Genomic DNA, 22,630 nt, shown 5'->3' on the forward strand with positions numbered 1-22,630 from the left:
TGCAGCGACCAGGAGCGACAAGTGCTCCTCATCCATTACAACCAAGAGATTGAAGTCTTCCTGCAAGCCCCACAAATGGAAGACACTCTTCCAGAATCTAATGAACACATCTTGCGTGTCTTGAAGATCGTCAAGATTGTTACTGAAGAAATTGATAGACACCAAATAAGAAAACGAAAATTTGAAGAAGACGTTTCAGTGCAAAACAAGAAATTTAAAATTTCAGATCACAGAAACGTGGAAGTACTCAAGTTGTTGGGCAGAGGTTCATTTGGCTCTGTTTATCTTGTCAAAGATACCACAACTGAAGTACAGTGTGCAAGAAAATCTATCAGAATGACAGGTCTAAAAAGTCAGGTCAAGGAAATTAGTATCCACAGACGACTCGACCACATGAACATTGTATCTTTCTTTGGTGAGCAAAGGGACACAAAATTTGTTTACATTTATCTCGAATATGTAAGTGGAGGAACACTAGAAGACAGAATTGAACCAAGAGGAATAAAGGAGAACAAAGTTCAATTCTACTTCAATCAATTGATTACAGGGGTCAAATACCTTCACTCACAGAAAGTGGCTCACAGAGACCTTAAACCTGAGAACCTTCTCTTGTCCACAAACGAAGACCTCAAAATCGGAGACTTCGGTCTGGCTGTTGAGTTCAGGAAGGACAGGCACTTGTGGGAAGTGTGTGGAACATCAGGGTACATTGCACCCGAAGTATTTACTGGAAGATACAGAGGAGAGCCCGCTGACGTTTGGTCTTACGGAATCATCCTCTTCCGACTTCTTACTGGTCAGAAGCCTTGGGAGGACGCTCAGACTGAAGACTTCAACTTTGCGATCTGGTCCTCTTCACCTTCAAAAATGCGTCTCCGAAGTCCTTGAAGATCCCTGTCCAAGAATGCTTTTGGTCTCGTTAAAGAGATGCTTGCTCGAAAACGAAAATACAGAGCAACACTTTCAGACATCGAGCAAAACGATTGGTTCCAAGGCTGAACGAAAAGGATACATATAAAACCCGTCTAAACTAAATCATGAGTAAAATCTAAAAGAAATATCAACAAATAGTTCTGAAACACTGGTCAGCGTGACCATCATCTCTTAAAGGTGTATTCATTAACACCATAATTATTCCGAGGTTTCCCTCAGCTGAATAAAATTTCTAGACGCCAACCAAGATGAAGTCGACATCACGTTTGATCATCTTAGGACGTGTACATTTATTCTGGCTGACGCCACACGATTATATTCAGGAAGGGGAAACCCTTGTCCAGCAAAAGGGTTAACCTTAACTCGATTAGATCTCTTCATGTTACTTATGACATGTAATTGTTATACTCTCACTCATTATGTATGAATATGTATGTACGTATGTATGTACTGTATATATACATACACACACGCATTTATATATATACTGTATATGTATATATATATATATATATATGTATACATATATGTATGTATGTATGTATATACATATATAATATATGAAAAATGTAGTAACACGTTTGTAAATCACAACTAACACCACAGTCGGACGAAAGAAAGTTGAGTAAGCGAAACTGTATATTTCGATTGCTAACTGCAATCCTCTTCAGATTGCTGACTCCAATCCTCTTCAGTACTACTGAAGACGATTGCAGTTAACAATCAATACATATAGTTTCGCTTACTCAACTCTTTCGTCTGACTGTGGTGTTAGGTGTGATATATAATATATATACACACTGAATCAGTACAGAGGAGAATGACCAAATTGATACTCGAACATGGGCTCAGATAATTACTTTACGAAGAGAGGTTTATGCACCTTAATTTACACTGAAAGACGCAGAGTGCGGGGTGATCTAATAGAGGTGTTCAAGTGGATCAAAGGCTTTAACAAGGGTGACCCAAGGAAGGTCAATAGTCAATAAAAAGATAAATTATTACCCTCATAGACACTACAGGGAAGAAAAAAAGAAAAAAGAAATAAAAAAAAGCGAATAGATAAACGACCGGGAGAAGTTTGGGACTCAACCTTCCAGCCTCTTCTTCCCTCCTCCTCCTCCTCCTCCTCCTCCCCCTCCCCAACCACGTTCTCCCTCGTCTCTTTCATCCTGCTCCCATTCCCCATTCCCTCACCACGAGCCAACCCAGGGCGATTGGGTCGTTTCCTTCTAAGTTTTACGAGGGACTCTCGCTCTTACGCCCTCACAGCTGAGGGCCTTCGACGACCAAGACTTGTTTCAGGACGCGATGCACCAGTTATAACATCTTTTCCAGGTTTATTAGCCTCTCGTACCTCAACGGAATCTAAACGGTTATATCTCGTTTAGTGTGGGATTGATTATATATATATATATATAATATATATATATATATATATATATATATATATATATATATATATATATATATATATATATACATATATATATATATATATATATATATATATATATATATATATATATATATATATATATATATATATATATATTTATTTCGAGTCCAAAAGGTGTTACTTTGTAGGTTTCAGAATGATTTGATGACGGTGTTTTCTTGTTCGCTGAATTCTGATTCTGAAGTCTATTTCTCGCTAAATGCAATATGACATGACGTCGAGTTCTCTTGTTCTTTGAGTAACAAAGGGGTGTTGATGGTCTTACTGTTATTATTCATTTAACGAATAACCACAAATGTCTCCATAATGGTTAATTGATTGGTTTCTTTATGCACATATATGCATGTACAGTTACGATATATATATATATATATATATATATATATATATACATATATGTAATATATATACATATATATATATATATATACATAAATTATGTTGTTCATTAACGAATGTATTTATTTATTTATATACATATATATACATATACCCGTATGTTAGGTATTTAAAGGATGTAAATATCCATAATTTTGATATATTATGTTTTATAGCCCATCTCTCTCTCTCTCTCTGTGTCTCTCTTCCTCTCTCTCTCTCTGTCTATATGTCTGTTTCCCTGTCTATCTATCTAGCTACTTATCTATCTCTAATTATCTATCTTTCTATATATCTATCAATCTTTCTCCCTCTCCCTCTCTCTTTGTCTATTTAGCTATATAGATACCCGACTACGTAACTATGTCTATCTATCTATATCTATTTTTATCACACAGTTCTGAGATATAACCACGTATCTGAAATGAGTTTGTCTCCGTTTTTATATCTCTTATATCATCCAATTCTGAAAGTGCAAGGTTTTTCAGTCAGCTTCTCCTTTCATAAGAATATAAGAATAAAAGAGATTGCAAGAGACCATAAGGGCTACACTAGGCAGTTCCATGTCCATGACCACCTGTCATCCCCATCCATAAAGTTGTGTAACCGTTTCTTAAAACAACCGATAGTTTCAGCACTCACTACTTGGTTACCAAGTCTATTCCATTCGTTGGCCACCCTATTAGGAAACCAATTCTTTCCTATTTCCTTCTTAAATCTATATCTGTCCAATTTAAATCCATGACTGCGAGTCCTTACCTATTGTTTCAATATGATGACCTTATTTGCGTCACCCTTGTTAAAACCTTTGATCTACTTGAACACCTCTATTAGAGCACCCCGCACTCTGCGTCTTTCCAGAGAGTGTAAGTTTCGTATTCCAGACATTATGCATTGCTGTTCCTCAGTTTCTTTAAGACCAATTCATTACTTTGACTGTATCGTTTTGCATCCACTTACTACCACTAGTTTTTGTTAAGTGGGTTAGTGATTCCCACTGGGGACACTCCCGGGTCCCGCCCACGGGAGGGGGGGGGGGAAGGAGGTCCATAAGCTGAGAACCAGGTCAATAGGATTAATAGGAATGGATTAGTTACAGCTTTCTGAAACATCATTACGTCATAGAATTTCAGTGACGTCATGAACTATTTTGTTCAGTTGAGGGCCTGGGACCTTCATACGTCATAGGTTTTTCAGTGACGTCATGAGGTCTTTTGTTCAGCTAAGGGGCCGATACATCATTACGTCATAGAATTTTAGTGACGTCATGAACTATTTTGTTCAGTTGAGGGACCGAGACATCATCACGTCATGGCGTTTCTGTGACGTCATGAATTATGTTGTTTATTCATTCATCCATTTACTTTTTTATTTATTCGTTTATTCATTTATTGATCTATTCATCAGTTTGATTATTTAGTCAACCTTTGCTCTTACTTTTGTTATTTTGTTCATTTTTTCCAAGGAGAACATGAATGTCTTTCCTCACACTTTACCTGCTTCGTAGTAAGTATGCATAATTCACATTTTCTAGCCACATAAAACAATTAAATGTCAAATATGTTATAATTATGACTGTTAACGTTGAAAAAAAGCAAAGCGTTTCTCTTCATCAACATTGAATTGTAATTATTATTATTTTTACTATTATCATTATTACTATTATTATTATTATTATTATTATCACTAACATTATTATTATTATCATTATTGTTATTATTGTTATCATTATTATTAGTATTATTATTACTATTATTATTATTTATTTATTTATTTATTTATCTATTGAAATTTTTGTAACGGAATGGGATTTAGGACAAAATTGAAGAGGGAGCCACAATATGGTTGAGAATTCATGAATGGGGAAATGGAGTGAAAGAAGTCGGGAACCGCTGCGACCTGACCCATAAAAGGTCGCAGCGACAATATTCCCGATTTAATATCTCGTTTATGCTCTCATATTCCTTCAAATATTTTACAGGTCACTTTAGGAGTGATGATTGAAATAACCAAAGACGACGTCTCGATACGCCAGGTATTGTGGGCACGAGCAAATGCAGTTGTTCTGGGTTCTTGGCACTATTTTATTCAGCTGAGGGAAGCCTTCGGTAGCCGAAGGCTTAAAGTCAATGATGTGACCATTTCAAGTATTTAGAGTGAGAAAGATTTGCAGGCGATGCGCCTTCAAGAGCGGGGCCTCTTCAGTGTCCGCGGAGGCTTCTCCAGCCACAGATTCTCTTGAGGGGGTCAGGTTCCAGAAGGAGCCTCAGAAGCGTTCTCGAGGATGAGTTCAGCTCTTTCCAGCCTTCCTTCTTGTAGATCCTCTTGTCCTTTTCGGCCCACATTCTGTAATCTTTGTCTACGAGGTTTGCCTAAGACCAGGGCTTTCTTGTGGTCATCAGTTTGAAGAAGATGATGCCACAAGCCCACAGGTCCACTGGGGGTGCAAGGTACCTCTTCTCCTGCTGGCGCTGCACTACTTCGGGTGCCATATACGACTTGGTGCCCACCTTTCGGCTCAGTCGGATTTCCTCTCCGTCCTTAATGAACAGACCGGCAAGACCGAAGTCAGAGATCTTGAGAACCTTGTCTTTGGTCACAAGAAGGTTGCCTGGCTTCAGATCTCGGTGCACGACACCTCTCGAGTGGATGTATGTCACGCCATCCAGCAGCTGCTTGAAGTACAATTTGACCTCATTTTCGCTCAGGTAAGGCATGTTGGTCGTCAGGTTGCCTTTGGAGCAATACTCAAGATTCAGGCACAGTGTTTTCGTCTTCTGTTCCCAGCAGAAGAGTCTGAGCACATTCGGATGGCTCAGCTGAATTTGGATCATTTCTTCGCAAGTGAATCCACGTTCCGAAGGCTGGGAAAGAACGACTTTGCGGGCGATCTGTCTTTTCATTTTCTCATTTTTCAAAAGAAATACTTTGCCAAAACCTCCTTCCCCAAGAACCCTGACTCTTCTCCAGCCTGAAGTGAAGTTGCAACGCTTCAGTGCTTCTTCGTTGTATTTCAGGACTTCTTCGTAGTCTGTCAGGTCAATGGCTTTGGTGGCAAACTTTGAGGTTTGGTCGACTTCAGCTCCTCTCGAAGACGACTTGTCCTTCCGGCTGTGTCTGATTTCCTGGAAGCAGCGGCAGAGTGCGAAGAACACCAGGAAGATCATGTTGATTGAAGAGTAGATTCCTACAACGACTCAAGTTCGGAGGGCCAAGAGCGATCACCACGAAGACTCGAGAAGTTGTGTCAGATTTGTGGTCACTTGGTGCACCAAGGCTGAGGTTCGGAAAGGCGAGGTCATCGGCTGGATCACAACTTATCTACTCTCTCTCTCTCTCTCTCTCTCTCTCTCTCTCTCTCTCTCTCTCTCTCTCTCTCTCTCTCTCTCTCTCTCTCTCTCTCTCTCTCTCTCTCTCTCTCTCTCTTTCATTCGTTGTTGGCGTAATCGCAAGTATACTGGTCTCGCTTTCACTTGTTAGTGGGTTCGAATTCCGCACTTCTCTTCAATTAACATTTCTCCTTACGCTCGTTTGACTACTTTTAAGTCTGGTTAAGCTTTGAGCTCTTTTATCAGACAAGAATTTCAATTAGAAGAGAGCAACTTAATGAATATATTTAATCCCACTGGCACAATTTTAATTTGTATTTATCCTCTGTGTTATCAATTTTGACGATGCTTTGCAAAGAACGTTCTGTTATCTTGTAAAAATGTTGTTGATTTCTTAAATCGACTTATAATACCTGTGCCATTTGACCTGGGCGCCGATGGCGTGATCAGAAACGTGCTGGTCTCACGATTCACTTAGTTGCGGGTTCGAACCCCGCACTTCTCTCCGATTTCCATCAGACAGAGAGAAGGAAATGGCAAAGGGGACGGTTTCGGTCGCAGCAGTTCAGCGCCTCCCTGCGTAGGCGTCTTACATTCTTCTGTTTGTTTTGAAACATTTAATTATGTCTGCTGTCAATGTCCTATTAAAACAACAGCGTAGGACTCGCAAGTTACTTATGACATGCAATTGTTATACTCTCACTCATTATGTATGAATATGTATGTGCGTATGTATGTAATGTATATATACATACATGGATATATATACATACATGGATATATATACATATATATATATATATATATATATATATATATGTATATATATATATATATATATATATATATATATATAATATGTGAGAAATGTAGTAACACGTTTGTAAATCACAACTAACATCACAGTCGGACGAAAGAAAGAGTTGAGTAAGCGAAACTATGTATCTCGTTTGCTGACTGCAATCCTCTTGAGATTGCTGACTGCAATCCTCTCCAGTGCTACTGAAGAGGATTGCAGTTAGCAATCAAAATATATAGTTTCGCTTACTCAACTGTGGTGTTAGTTGTGATATATAATATATATACACACAATATAAGTGTTCGGTTGCATCTAATGATTATGAAAGTTATGTATCAATGCAGAAAGATTTAAAAAAGACAATAAGAAAAGAAAACGACAATACGAAATGAATATCGCTGATAAACCCAAAGAGAATCCCAAAGAATTCTATAGTTACATTACAAATAAAAAGGTTGTTAGAAATCACATTGGTCTACTATTATCTGCTGACGGTCAACTTGAATATTCAAATGAAGGAATGTGTAATATTTTAAACAATTATTTTAGTTCAGTATTCGTAAACGAAACACTTCAAAGTGAACTCCAAACTGAAACCCCTGAAAAGTCTACGGTAAACTTGCACACTACGGTAAATATAACAGAAGAATAGATAAATAAATAAATAAATAAATAAATAAATAAATAAATAAAAGGTGTATAGAGAAACTCAAAATTAATAAAACACCAGGGCCTGACGGTTGGCATCCAAGAATCTTAAAGGAAATGAAAAATGAGGTTGTTTTTCCATTAGAAATTATTTTCAAGAAATCCATCATATCCGGAGATGTCCCAAGAGAATGCAAGCTAGCTAACGTTACTCCCATATTCAAAAAAAGATGACAAAAAGAAACCAAATAACTATAGGCCTATAACTTTGACTTCAATCGTAGGAAAAATAATGGAAGCTATCATCAGAGATGCTATCGAAGATCATTTAGAAAGTAACCGTTTGATAAATGATAACCAGCATGGTTTCAGACGGAAACGTTCTTGTGTGACTAAGTCGAATTCTACAACACAGTTATCTCGAATTATGATAAAAGAAACAATATAAATTTAATATAACTAGACTTTACAAAAGCTTTTGATACCGTCCCCCACGAAAGACTATTCATAGTATATATAAATGATATAGACCATGGACTAAAATCTACTGTTTCCAAGTAACACAAGTAAATGCAAGGTAATGCACATAGGTAAAAATAACAGTAAGTACGATTACAAGTTATTTAGAAATTCGTTAACAAAAGTGAATAGCGAAAAAGATCTTGGCGTAATTATCAGTAACGATCTCAAATCGCCCAAGCAGTGCATTTCAGCCTCTGAGAAAGCAAATAAGATTCTAGGACTGATTGCGCGATCTTTTGACTTCGAAAGTCCATCACTCATTAACAAGATATATAAATCGTTAGTTCGTCCACATTTGGAATATCCTGTTTCCGTATGGTCACCGAATCTCATTAAAGACATTGACAGACTGGAAAAAATAAACGGCGAGCCACAAAACTAATTCCAAATATCAAAAAATAAATCATACGAAAATCGACTAAAACAAATGAATCTGTTTTCTCTAAAAAGAAAAGAGGAGACTCAAAGGTGACTTGATACAGGTCTTTAAAATTCTAAAGGGAATTGACAACATCAGAAGTGACAAAATTTTCACATTGAATGAGAATCAGACAAGAAACAATGGTCTCAAACTGTCCGGAAATAGACTCAATTTGGAAGTGGGTACAAACAACTTCGCCAACCGTGTAGTTAATGAATGGAATAAAATTCCTGCACATGTAGAACAATGTAGTTCAGTTCGAAGCTTTAAGAATCATTCAGATAAACACCTAAGCAAGATGCTGTAATGATTATAATCTATTTTATATTATTTGTTTTTTGTGTTGTTATCATTTGTCTGTTTGATTCTCATTTGTTATTAGTTATATGTCAGTTTATTATTATTTACTATTTACCTGTTTGTTTATCCTTTAACTATACCTATGCATTTATCTATGTATTTTATTTGTTATTTACATTATTACAGTTTTTATTTATTAATTTATTATCATTATGGGTTTTTTTCGCATCCAACCTAGATATGGACCAAAAGGTCTCCTGTCGGCATGTTCCGCCTTCGTAATCTTTTGTATATATATGCATGTGTATAAACACACACTTTATATATAGACATGTGTATATACACATAATCACTTGAATCAGTACAGAGGAGAATGACCAAATTGATACTCGCAAATGGGCTCAGAAAATTACCTTACGAAAAGAGGCTTATGCATCTTAATTTACACTGGAAAGACGCAGAGTGCGGGGTGATCTAATAGAGGTGATCAAGTGGATCATAGGCTTTAACAAGGGTGACGCAAACAAGGTCATCATATTAAGACAACAGGGTAAGACTCGCAGTAAAAGAACTCAAACTGGACATATTTAGATTTAAGAAGGAAATGCAAGAGAGAGAGATTGCGGTAGAGAGGGGTAAGAACAAATACGAAGAAGAGGGGAGTGAAAGAGAGAATGAATGAGACAAAGATTATCTAGTGCAGCGTTTCTCAACCTTTTCAGCCATATCGCCCCCTTTTTCAATTGAAAAAAAGGATCGCCCCCCTTAATTGGAAAATAATAATCAAAATTATTGCAACAATGACAAACAACTAATCTAAAATGTTTTACTCACGTTGGGCCGGGTGCTTTGCTGCTAGATCTTTTATATTAGGCTTAAAATTTGTTAGCTTCAGTCTGATGTCTCCTCGAATGCATATATCCATTTTGTTTCTTTCTTTAGTCGAAATTTTATTGACTCGAACGGCTCCGGACAGTGTCGTTCGAATACAACTTCTAAGATTCGCTAAGCCCAGTAGCGACGACAAAGATGGTATGAATGAACAAAATCACACGATCCTCCTTGGTCACTCATATTGATGCAGGGCAAACAAACATGGTATTCGTTTATACAATGAGGATATACACATTCACATAAATATAAAGAAGAAGCACAGTTCGACTGTTCCAGTTTGTATGCAGGTAACGTAACTAGATTATCAATGCTGTGAGAATAAACACCTTGTGAGATCGAAACCATTATTGGTACTATGTTTCGCTTGTTACAGCTTTTTCAAGTACAGACATGACACACACTGAGCACATATAAGCCAACGGGGAAGGAACTGGGAGAGGTTATCGGGGAGGGGTGGGTGGTAGGTGGAGGGGGAGGGGGGGAGGAGGGGGACGGGTGGGACTTGGTGGAGACAAAGGAGGACATTTCGGACAGTTTGTTGAAGTGGACTAAGGGGGACATTTCATACATTTATTTAATGCGGGTAACAGATGGGTGATAGGAGGGGCGATGTTAAACATGCCTCTGTTCTGCTCAATGTTTAACATCGCCCCTCCTATCACCCATCTGCTCAATGTTTAACATCGCCCCTCCTATCTCCTAGCTGAGCGAAGGCTAGGGCTCTGCTGGGTAAGCTCAGACGCTTCAAAACTGCAACACTGAGAACCAAATGTCGATTGTACCTAGCCCTCGTCAGACCGCTTCTGTGCCAATCCCCGGGACTAAGCCAGCTGACATGTGCCACTAATAACTACGAGCATCAGAAGGTTCAGAATGCCGCTGTCCAGTTCATCACGGGCTCGCGATGGAGCGACTTCAGAACCACTGAGTCTCTACACCAAATTTCCAACATCCGTCCACTCAACCAACATAAACACAAACTTCACTCAAGACACCTAGAAAAACTGCACGACAAACACAAACATCTGATACAGCATATTACACCTAGACCACACCGTACATACTATCTCTCAGCTGCGCCCATCCCACGTGCGGTGTACATGATAAGACGTGTATAACCGTACCTACAAATAATACACCCCTTCACCAGCTTGACTGGTGATAGCCACAATAATGTAATAATAATAGTAATGGTAATAATGATGATAATAATAATGATATTAATAATATCGCATGTAGCCCATTAACTGACAGGCTACAAAAATATGCAAACAGCTCAAACCCAACCTGGGGTAAAACAGGAATTCTCATGCCTTACCTGGGGCTAATCAGGAACGCCCTCTACACGCGGGAAGTGAAATCTACTCACCGTAAATTACACACACACACCTCTCACGAACATAGCCACATCCCACGCACAAACATCTACACTTCCTTTTTCTTCGACTAAAATTCGTTTCCTTTCTAACTTTCTCTTATATTACATCTTCTCATTTCAGTTTACCTCCCACTAAAGATTTTTCCGTTTTTCCCCCTTTCTCTCCTACTACGTCTCCTACCATTTTCCAAACTTTCGTTGGTGATATAATCTGCTCTTCCTCCCGGCATTGACGCCGCCGTCCAAGCTCCAAGCTCCCAGCCCAGTTCTCCCGAGTCACGACCACCAACAAGCCCCTAATCGCTCGCAAATCGCCCGGTGGCAATAGCCCTCTTTTATACGCTACTATCTTTTCATTTTCCTGGAGACATTCTTCCCCTCCCACAAAACCCGATCCCGCGCAAGCGAGGTGGTCTTTCCTTGGAATCCAGAATCCAGTACTTGAAAAAGCTGTAACAAGCGAAACGTAGCACCAATAAAGGTTTCGATCTCACAAGGTGTTTATTCTCACAGTCTTGTCGGATTTTGCCATTGTGATTCATAGATTATCAATAATAGGCAAAGGGGGGCGCAAGAATTCACCGGCTTGAGGCGATGTCTTCAACAGTCTAACGACACAGTTTGGTTAGGCTACTGCACATGCACAATCTGATCGTCCCACTGTATTTTGGTTACGAGATCGCCTCTTCACCTCCTCCTCCTTGCCTGCCTGCCTAACTACCTCTGCTAATCGTAAACTACCCGAACGAGGTAGTTTACGAGAGGCATTTTACGTGTTCGTAACACTATATATATATATATATATATATATATATATATATATATATATATATATATATATATATATACATATATATATATACATATATATATATATATATATATATATATATATATTCTGAAAGTTATTGAGCTTAAAGCAATGTCACGAATTAATATGGCGTATTAACCCATCCTTCGTATTGCTAGTTTTGTCACACATTTTTTGTATTCGTAGAATTGGTAGTTTGCCTCCTCGAGGTGACTTTTCCCCAGGAAGGAAGCAGTATTCCGCCTATGTTTCTCATGAATTATATTTAGAAAGTATGTAACCAAGAATGTAGAAATTACAAACCCCATTTCAGTACGCACTTGTTGAAAGGTTACGAATAAGCTTAAACTGCCAGTTCAAAGACAGGTCGTTTCAGTGACGCATTCTCAACGTTTTTCTCCGACTGAATTTTCCATGACTCTTCAATGTAACCTTTGACTCCTTCAGTCACTATCTATGTATTTTGTTAGGATTAGGGTGAAGCTACTGCCCAAAAAAATTAATTGACAATTGAAAGATGTCTAGACCGTTAGGTAGCGACGCAGAAAGGTCCATGTAACAAAAGAAATAGAAGTAGTTTTTCTTTGTAATCCCTAATATCTTTATGTGATTCTATACATCAAATTTTTAGCCAGTTTGGACAATTACATTCTATCTGATGAAAGTTACTTTGTGTCAAAGGCATACCTTTTCGCACCTGTGGGGTAGATTACCTTATCGAAGTCCACTGGTCCTTCGAAGAACACAAAGGTTAAAAAAAAAAAAAAAAAAAAAAAAAATATTCACAAGCGATATTGAATCGTACAATTGACTTGATATTTTTGTTATTACTTTCGTGAAAGCTAGAAGCAATTCCTGTGGGGGTTTTCGCCCCCCTGAGCTTGTGGCAAGCCCTTCCTTACTTAATTATTGTATATATTTATTGTATATGTATCTCCTTTATTGTATAAGTAACACTTCTTTATTATATATGAGTACTTAATATCAACATATATATATATTGTAAATGTTTTGTATAAATAAGTCTATGTAGTCATTCCGTTATATAAGTGCCCTATACATGATTATATAACCGATTAATTATATATACGTCATTAGGCGTACGCTACAGGCGTAGGCGTCTATGCCAATTGTACGTCTCATAGTATTAAGGTATTAAATATACAAAGGATTACAAAGGGTTACAAAGGCGGAGCATGCCGACAGGAGACCTTTTGATCCATATCTAGGTCGGATGCAAAAAAAAAAAAAAAAAAAAAAAAAAAAAAAATCATATTAATAATAAAATAATAAATAAAAACTATAATAATGTAAATAACAAATAAAATACATAAATAAATGCATAGGTATAGTTAAATAATAAACAAACAGGTAAATAGTAAATAATAATAAATTGACATATAACTAATAATAAATGAAAATCAAACAGACAAATGATAATAAAACAAAAACAAATAATATAAGATAAATTATAATCATTACAGCATCTTACTTAGGTATTTATCTAAATGATTCTTGAAGCTTCGAACTGAACCACATTGCACTACCTGTGCAGGAAGTTTATTCCATTCCTTAACTACACGGTTGGCAAAGTTGTTTCTACCTACTTTCAAATTGAATCTATTTACGGACAGTTTGAGACCATTGTTTCTTGTCTGATTCTCATTCAATGTGAGAATTTTGTCACTTTTGATGTTGTCAATTCCCTTTAAACTCTTAAAGACCTGTATCAAGTCACCTCTGAGTCTACGCTTTTTTAGGGAAAACAGATTCATGTGTTTTAGTCGATTTTCGTATGATTTAATTTTGATATTTGGAATCAGTTTTGTGGCTCGCCGTTCTACTTTTTCCAGTCTGTCAATGTCTTTAATGAGATTCGGTGACCATACGGAAACAGCATATTCCAAATGTGGACGAACTAACGATTTATATAGCTTATTAATGAGTGATGGACTTTTTAAATCAAAAGATCGCGCAATCAGTCCCAGAATCTTATTTGCTTTCTCAGAGGCTGAAATACACTGCTTGGATGATTTGAGGTCGTTACTGATAATTACGCCGAGATCTTTTTCACTATCCACTTTTGTTAACGAATTTCCAAATAACTTGTAATCGTACTTGCTGTTATTTTTACCTATGTGCATTACCTTGCATTTACTTGTGTTAAATTTCATTAGCCACTTTTCAGACCATTGCTGTAATTTATCTAAGTCTTCTTGAATATCTAATTGGTTTGAGTGATCATTTGCCACTCCGCACAGTTTTGTATCATCAGCAAATTTGGAAACTAGATTTTAGTCCATGGTCTATATCATTTATATATACTATGAATAGAAGTGACCCAAGAACGGAACCCTGAGGAACTCCACTTGCAACACTTTTCCATCCAGAAGTTTTTCCATTTAAAACAACTCTCTGTTTTCGACCATTCAACCAATTACTAGTCCAACCTAATAGGCTACCACTTATTCCATGCAAAGCTAATTTAGTATGTAGTCTTTCGTGTGGGACGGTATCAAAAGCTTTTGCAAAGTCTAGATATATTAAATCTATATTGTTTCTTTTGTCATAATTCGAGATAACTGTGTGGTAGAATTCGAGTAAGTTAGTCACGCAAGAACGTTTCCGTCTGAAACCATGCTGGCTATCATTTATCAAACGGTTACTTTCTAAATGATGTTCGATAGCATCTCTGATGATAGTTTCCATTATTTTTCCTACGATTGAAGTCAAACTTATAGGCCTATAGTTATTTGGTTTCTTTTTGTCACCTTTTTTTGAATATGTGAGTAACGTTAGCTAGCTTGCATTCTCTTGGGACATCTCCGGATATGATGGATTTCTTGAAAATAATTTCTAATGGAACAACAATCTCATTTTTCATTTCCTTTAAGATTCTTGGATGCCAACCGTCAGGCCCTGGTGTTTTATTAACTTTGAGTTTGGCTATACACCTTTTAATTTTTTCTTTTGTTATATTTACCGTAGTAAGTTTACCCCAGACTTTTCACAGGTTTCAGTTTGGAATTCACTTTGAGGTGTTTCGTTTACGAATACCGAGCTAAAATAATTGTTTAAGATATTACACATTCCTTCATTTGAATATTCAAGTTGACCGTCAGCAGATAATAGTGGACCAATGTGATTCCTAACAACCTTTTATATGTTACCCTCAACCATTTTGCATGCATATTCCTCAGTATATGTAATTTTTCTCTTGTTTCTGTATATTCTTATGTATATACCTAGATATGTTTGTATGTATTGTTTTGCCTAATCTTTTTCCCGCCTGGCAACAATGTATTAGGAAATAGGGCACGGGCGCGTCATGATGCCCCAAGCATTCGTTTGTGACAGATCACTTCCTGCCATACAACAATGATAATAATAACAAAAATAATAATCATAATAATAATAATGATAATAATAATAATAATAATAGTAATAATAATAATAACAATAATGATGATGATGATGATGATGATGATGATGATGATAATGATAATAATAATTATAATGATAACAAAAATAATAATAACAACAACAAAAATAACATTAGTATTAGTATTGATAACAATAATGACTATTTGTAATTTTTCCTTTATCTTATATTCGTATTATTTGCATTGTCACTAATCTTAATGTAGAGCTTAGGTTTTGCTGGTAACGTAATCGAAAGCGTACTGGTCTCACACTCTCTTAGTTGTGAGTTCGAATCCTGCACTTTTCTTCGATTACCAGCGCTGTTACCTGTTCCAACAGGTCCCCAAAGCACATAGGGCAAAGGTGACGGCTTTGGCCGTTGCTATTCAGCGCCTCTTGACGTAGATTCCTTACCAACTATGGTTTGTTTGGGCCAATTATCAGAAAATTGTATTATCTATATCCTGTAAAGTTTAAGTTAAAAAAAAATTATATCTGAGTTCCTTGAGAAATGAAAATTATTTCATGATTTCTACAATGAGAAAATAAAATAAAAATGTTAGTCCGTATAATGCATTCCATGATCACATTTGGACCTCACAAAAGGGTATCAGGAGAGTAGATATTCACATGATGTCAATAACGTATCCTTATTTGGTCTATTATGATTAGTAAATGCAATCTAAACATGGTCTTCACTTTTATAAATAATAACATTCACATGTTATTGTAATGTAACTTATTTGAAAATGGGCGGAAGGACTTCATTGGTGTAATGTATATCCTGGATTCTCTAAAGATGTCTCACCGTAAATAATTTTTGTTCAAAGTTCTTTAGGTTTCACCGTTTGGCGAAGAGATGGAATTCAAAAAATCAACAACTGAAGGATCAAGAGCAGCTGGTGGCCCAGGGCCACGAGGAACCTCGAAGGACTTTGACACGGGCTTCGAAACGAAAGTTCGAGCCATCGTGAGTGGATGCAGCGACCAGGAGCGACAAGTGCTCCTCATCCATTATAACGAAGAGATAGAAGTCTTCCTGCAAGCCGCACAAATGGAAGACACTCTTCAGGAATCCAATGAACACATCTTGCGTGTCTTGAAGATCGTCAAGATTGTTACTGAAGAAATCGATAGACACAAGATAAGAAAACGAAAAATTGAAGAAGATATTTCAACGAAAAATAAGAAACTTAAGATTTCAGATCACAGAAACGTGGAAGTACTCAAGTTGCTGGGCAGAGGTTCATTTGGGTCTGTTTATCTTGTCAAAGATACCACAACTGAAGTACAGTGTGCAAGAAAATCTATCAGAATGACAGGTCTAAAAAGTCAGGTCAAGGAAATTAGTATCCACAGACGACTAGACCATAAGAACATTGTATCTTTCTTTGGTGAACAAAGGGACACAAAATTTGTTTACATTTATCTCGAATATGTAAGTGGAGGAACACTGGAAGACAGAATTGAACCAAGAGGAATGGAGGAGAACAAAGTTCAATTCTACTTCAATCAATTGATTACAGGGGTCAAATACCTTCACTCCCAGCAGGTGGCTCACAGAGACCTTAAACCTGAGAACCTTCTCTTGTCCACAAACGAAGACCTCAAAATTGGAGACTTTGGTCTGGCTGTTGAATTCAGGAAGGACAGGCACTTGTGGGAAGTGTGTGGAACATCAGGGTACATTGCACCCGAAGTATTTACTGGAAGATACAGAGGAGAGCCCACTGACGTTTGGTCTTGCGGAATCATCCTCTTCCGACTTCTTACTGGTCAGAAGCCTTGGAAGGACGCTCAGACCAACGACTTCAACTTTGCGATCTGGTCCTCTGCACCTTCAAAAATGCGTCTCCGAAGTCCTTGGAGATCCCTGTCCAAGAATGCTTTTGGTCTCGTTAAAGAGATGCTTGCTCGAAAACGAAAATACAGAGCAACACTTTCAGACATCGAGCAAAACGATTGGTTCCAAGGCTGAACGAAAAGGATACATATAAAACTCGTCTAAACTAAATCATGAGTAAAATTCTAAAAGAAACATCAACAAATAATTCTGAAACACTGGTCAGCGTGACCATCATCTGTTAAAGGTGTATTCATTAACACCATAATTATTCCGAGGTTTCCCTCAGCTGAATAAAATTTCTTGACGCCAACCAAGATATAGTCGACATCACGTTTGATCATCTCAGGACGTGTACATTTATTCTGGCTGACGCCACACGATTATATTCAGGAAGGGGGAAACCCTTGTCCAGCAAAATGGTTAACCTTAACTTCATTAGATCTTTTCACGTTACTTATGACATGTAATTGTTATACTCTCACTCAATATGTATGAATATGTATGTGCGTATGTATGTACTGTATATATACATACACACACGCGTATATATATACTGTATATATATATATATATATATATATATATATATACATATATATGTATATATATATATGTATATATGTATATATATATGTATGTATATATATATAATATATGAAAAATGTAGTAACACGTTTGTAAATCACAACTAACACCACAGTCGGACGAATGAAAGAGTTGAGTAAGCGAAACTGTATATTTCGATTGCTAACTGCAATCCTCTTCAGATTGCTGACTCCAATCCTCTTCAGTACTACTGAAGACGATTGCAGTTAACAATCAATATATATAGTTTCGCTTACTCAACTCTTTCGTCTGACTGTGGTGTTACGTGTGATGTATAATATATATACACACATGTATACATACGCATGTGTATAAAGACACACTGAATCAGTACAGAGGAGAATGACCAAATTGATACTCGTACATGGGCTCAGATAATTACTTTACGAAGAGAGGTTTATGCACCTTAATTAACACTTGAAAGACGCAGAGTGCGGGGTGATCTAATACAGGTGTGTTCAAGTGGATCAAAGGCTTTAACAAGGGTGACGCAAGGAAGGTCATCCTATTAAAACAACAGCGTAGGACTCGCAGGTTACTTATGACACACAATTGTTATACTCTCACTCATTATATATGAATATGTATGTGCGTATGTATGTACTGTATATATACATACATGGATATATATACATATATATATATATATATATATATATATATGTATATATATATATATATATATACATATATATATATATATATATATATATATATAGTATGTGAGAAAAGTAGTAACACGTTTGTAAATCACAACTAACATCACAGTCGGACGAAAGAAAGAGTTGAGTAAGCGAAACTATGTATCTCGTTTGCTGACTGCAATCCTCTTGAGATTGCTGACTGCAATCCTCTCCAGTACTACTGAAGAGGATTGCAGTTAGCAATCAAAATATATATGCTCGGTTGCATCTAATGATTACGAAAGTTATGTATCAATGCAGAAAGATTTAAAAAAGACAATACGAAAAGAAAACCACAATACGAAATGAATATCGCTGATAAACCCAAAGAGAATCCCAAAGAATTCTATAGTTACATTACAGATAAAAAGGTTGTTAGGAATCACATTGGTCCACTATTATCTGCTGACGGTCAACTTGAATATTCAAATGAAGGAATGTGTAATATTTTAAACAATTATTTTAGCTCGGTATTCGTAAACGAAACACTTCAAAGTGAACTCCAAACTGAAACCCTTGAAAAGTCTACGGTAAACTTGCACACTACGGTAAATATAACAAAAGAAAAAATAAATAAATCAATAAAAAATAAATAATTAATTAAATAAATAGATAAATAAAAGGTGTATAGAGAAACTCAAAGTTAATAAAACACCAGGGCCTGACTGTTGGCATCCAAGAATCTTAAAGGAAATGAAAAATGAGATTGTTCTTCCATTAGAAAATATTTTCAAGAAATCCATCATATCCGGAGATGTCCCAAGAGAATGCAAGCTAGCTAACGTTACTCACATATTCAAAAAAAGATGACAAAAAGAAACCAAATAACTATAGGCCTATAAGTTGGACTTCAATCGTAGGAAAAATAATGGAAGCTATCATCAGAGATGCTATCGAAGATCATTTAGAAAGTAACCGTTTGATAAATGATAACCAGCATGGTTTCAGACGGAAACGTTCTTGCGTCACTAACTTAGTCGAATTCTACAACACAGTTATCTCGAATTATGATAAAAGAAGCAATATAGATTTAATATAACTAGACTTTACAAAAGCTTTTGATACCGTCCCCCACGAAAGACTATTCATAGTATATATAAATGATATAGACCACGGACTAAAATCTACTGTTTCCAAGTAACACAAGTAAATGCAAGGTAATGCACATAGGTAAAAATAACAGTAAATACGATTACAAGTTATTTAGAAAGTCGTTAACAAAAGTGAATAGCGAAAAAGATCTTGGCGTAATTATCAGTAACGATCTCAAATCATCCAAGCAGTGCATTTCAGCCTCTGAGAAAGCAAATAAGATTCTAGGACTGATTACGTGATCTTTTGACTTTTGACTCATTAACAAGATATATAAATCGTTAGTTCGTCCACATTTGGAATATGCTGTTTCCGTATGGTCACCGAATCTCATTAAAGACATTGGCAGACTGGAAAAAATACAACGGCGAGCCACAAAACTGATTCCAAATATCAACAAATAAATCATACGAAAATCGACTAAAACAAATGAATCTGTTTTCTCTAAAAAGAAAAGAGGAGACTCAAAGGTGACTTGATACAGGTCTTTAAAATTCTAAAGGGAATTGACAACATCAGAAGTGACAAAATTTTCACATTGAATGAGAATCAGACAAGAAACAATGGTCTCAAACTGTCCGGAAATAGATTCAATTTGGAAGTGGGTAAAAACAATTTCGCCAATGAATGGAATCAACTTCCTGCACAGGTAGAGCAATGTAGTTCAGTTTGAAGCTTTAAGAATCATTTAGATAAACACCTAAGCAAGATGCTGTAATAACTATAATTTATTTTATATTATTTTTTTGTTTTCTTTTATCATTTGTCTGATTCTCATTTATTATTAGTTATATGTCAGTTTATTATTATTTACTATTTACCTGTTTGTTTATCATTTAACTATACCTATGCATTTATTTACATATTTTATTTGTTATTTAATTTATTATAGTTTTTATCTATTAATTTATTATCATTATGGATTTTTTTTTCGCATCCGACCTAGATATGGACCAAAAGGTCTCCTGTTGGCATGCTCCGCTTTCGTAATCTTTTGTATGTATATATATACGCATGTGTATAAACACACACCTTATATATACACATGTATATATACACATAATCACTTGAATCAGTACAGAGGAGAATGACCAAATTGATACTCGTACATGGGCTCAGATAATTACTTTACGAAGAGAGGTTTATGCACCTTGATTTACACTGGAAAGACGCAGAGGTGATCTAATAGAGGTGTTCAAGTGGATCAAAGCCTTTAACAAGGGTGAGGCAAACAAGGTCATCATATTAAGACCACAGGGTAGGACTCGCGGTAATGAATTCAAACTGAACAAATTTAGATTTAAGAAGGAAATGTAGGAGAGAAAGATTGCGGTAGAGAGGGGTAAGAGCAAATACGAAGAAGAGGGGAGTGAAAGAGGGAATGAACGAGACAGAGTATCTAGTGTATGGCAGCAGAGTTTCTCACTCGGTTTCTCACGTTTTCTAGGTTTCTGCGGAACTTGAGATTTTTTGTGAGGGTTAGTGATCAATATCTTAAGTGATTTAAGTGATAGTAGTAGTAGTAGTAGTAGTAGTAGTAGTAGTAGTAGTAGTAGTAGTAGTAGTAGTAGTAGTAGTAGTAGTAGTAGTAGTAATAGTAGTAGTAGTCGTAGTTGTAACAATAACAATACTGATGATGATGACGATGACGATGACGACGACAATGACACCAATAATAATAATAATAATAATAATAATAATAATAATAATAATAATAATAATAATAATAATAATAATAATAATAATAATAATAATAATAATAATAATAATAATAATAATAATAATGATAATGATAATGATAATGATCATGATAATGATAATGATAATGATAATGATGATAATGATAATGATGATAATGATAATGATAATGATGATAATGATAATGATAATGATAATGATAATGATAATGATAATGATAATGATAATGATAATAATGATAATGATAATGATAATGATAATGATAATGATAATGATAATGATAATGATAATAATAATGATAATAATAATGATAATAATAATAATAATAATAATAATAATAATAATAATAATAATAATAATAATAATAATAATAATAATAATAATAATAATAATAATAATAATAATAATAATAATAATAATAATAATAATAATAATAATAATAATGCTAATAATAATAATAAAAATAATAATAACAATAATAATAATACTTGTAATAATAATAATATTATTGATAATGAATATTTGTAATTTTTCCTTTATCATACATTTGTATTTTTTGCATTGTCACAAATCTTAATGTAGAGCTTAGGTTTTGCTTGAAGCTCAATCGAAAGCGTGCTGGTCTCACACCCTCTTACATGTGAGTTCGAATCCTCCACTTTTCTTCGATTCCCAGCACTGACTGTTACTTGTTCCAACATGTCCCCAAAGCACATAGAGCAAAGGTAACGGCTTTGGCCGTTGCTGCTCAGCGCCTCTTGACGTAGGTTCCTTACCAACTATGGTTTGTTTGGGCCAATTATCAGAAAAATGTATTATCTATACCCTGTAAAGTTTAAGTTAAAAAAAGATATTTATGTCGGAGTCCCTTGGGACATGAAGATTATTAAATGACTTCTGCAGTGAGAAAAAAAATAGAAATGTTGGTCTATATAATGCATTCTATGATCACATTTGTACCTCACAAAAGGGTATCAGGGGAGCAGATATTCATATGATGTCAATAACGTATCCTTACTTGATCTATCATGATTGGTAAATGTCATCTAAACATAGTCTTCACTTTTATAAATGATAACATTCACATGTTACTGTAATGTAACTTATTTGAAAATGGGCGGAAGGACTTCATTGGTGTAATATATATCCTGGATTCTCTAAAGGCTTCTAACGGTAAATAATGTTTGTTAACATTTCTAAAGGTTTCACTGTTTGGCGAAGAGATGGAATTCAAAAACACAACAACTGAAGGATCAAGGGCAGCTGGTGACCCAGGGCCACAAAGAACTTCCGAGGACTTTGACACGGGCTTCGAAACGAAAGTTCGAGCCATCGTGAGTGGATGCAGCGACCAGGAGCGACAAGTGCTCCTCAGACATTACAACCAAGAGATCGAAGTCTTCTTGGAAA

At 35.9% G+C, this 22,630-nt stretch overlaps 1 protein-coding gene across 1 annotated transcript in view; it reads left to right on the forward strand.

Moving 5' to 3' along the window:
* The window catches only part of LOC143022471 (uncharacterized), a 17,393-nt gene extending 120 nt beyond the window's left edge, over positions 1-17,273 (forward strand). Inside the window, exons 1-5 of the mRNA XM_076180693.1 lie at positions 1-880; positions 3,632-3,636; positions 4,752-4,805; positions 5,293-5,478; positions 16,134-17,273. The exon at positions 1-880 is cut by the window's left edge and continues 120 nt beyond it. Coding sequence (XP_076036808.1) covers positions 1-880; positions 3,632-3,636; positions 4,752-4,805; positions 5,293-5,478; positions 16,134-17,273 — 2,265 coding nt within the window. The remainder of the gene's footprint in view (positions 881-3,631; positions 3,637-4,751; positions 4,806-5,292; positions 5,479-16,133) is intronic.
* Positions 17,274-22,630: the final 5,357 nt, after the last annotated feature.

This window comes from Oratosquilla oratoria, unplaced genomic scaffold, assembly GCF_046742065.1.
Source record: "Oratosquilla oratoria isolate Oo_2021 unplaced genomic scaffold, ASM4674206v1 SCAFFOLD101, whole genome shotgun sequence".
Lineage (NCBI taxonomy): Eukaryota > Metazoa > Arthropoda > Malacostraca > Stomatopoda > Squillidae > Oratosquilla > Oratosquilla oratoria.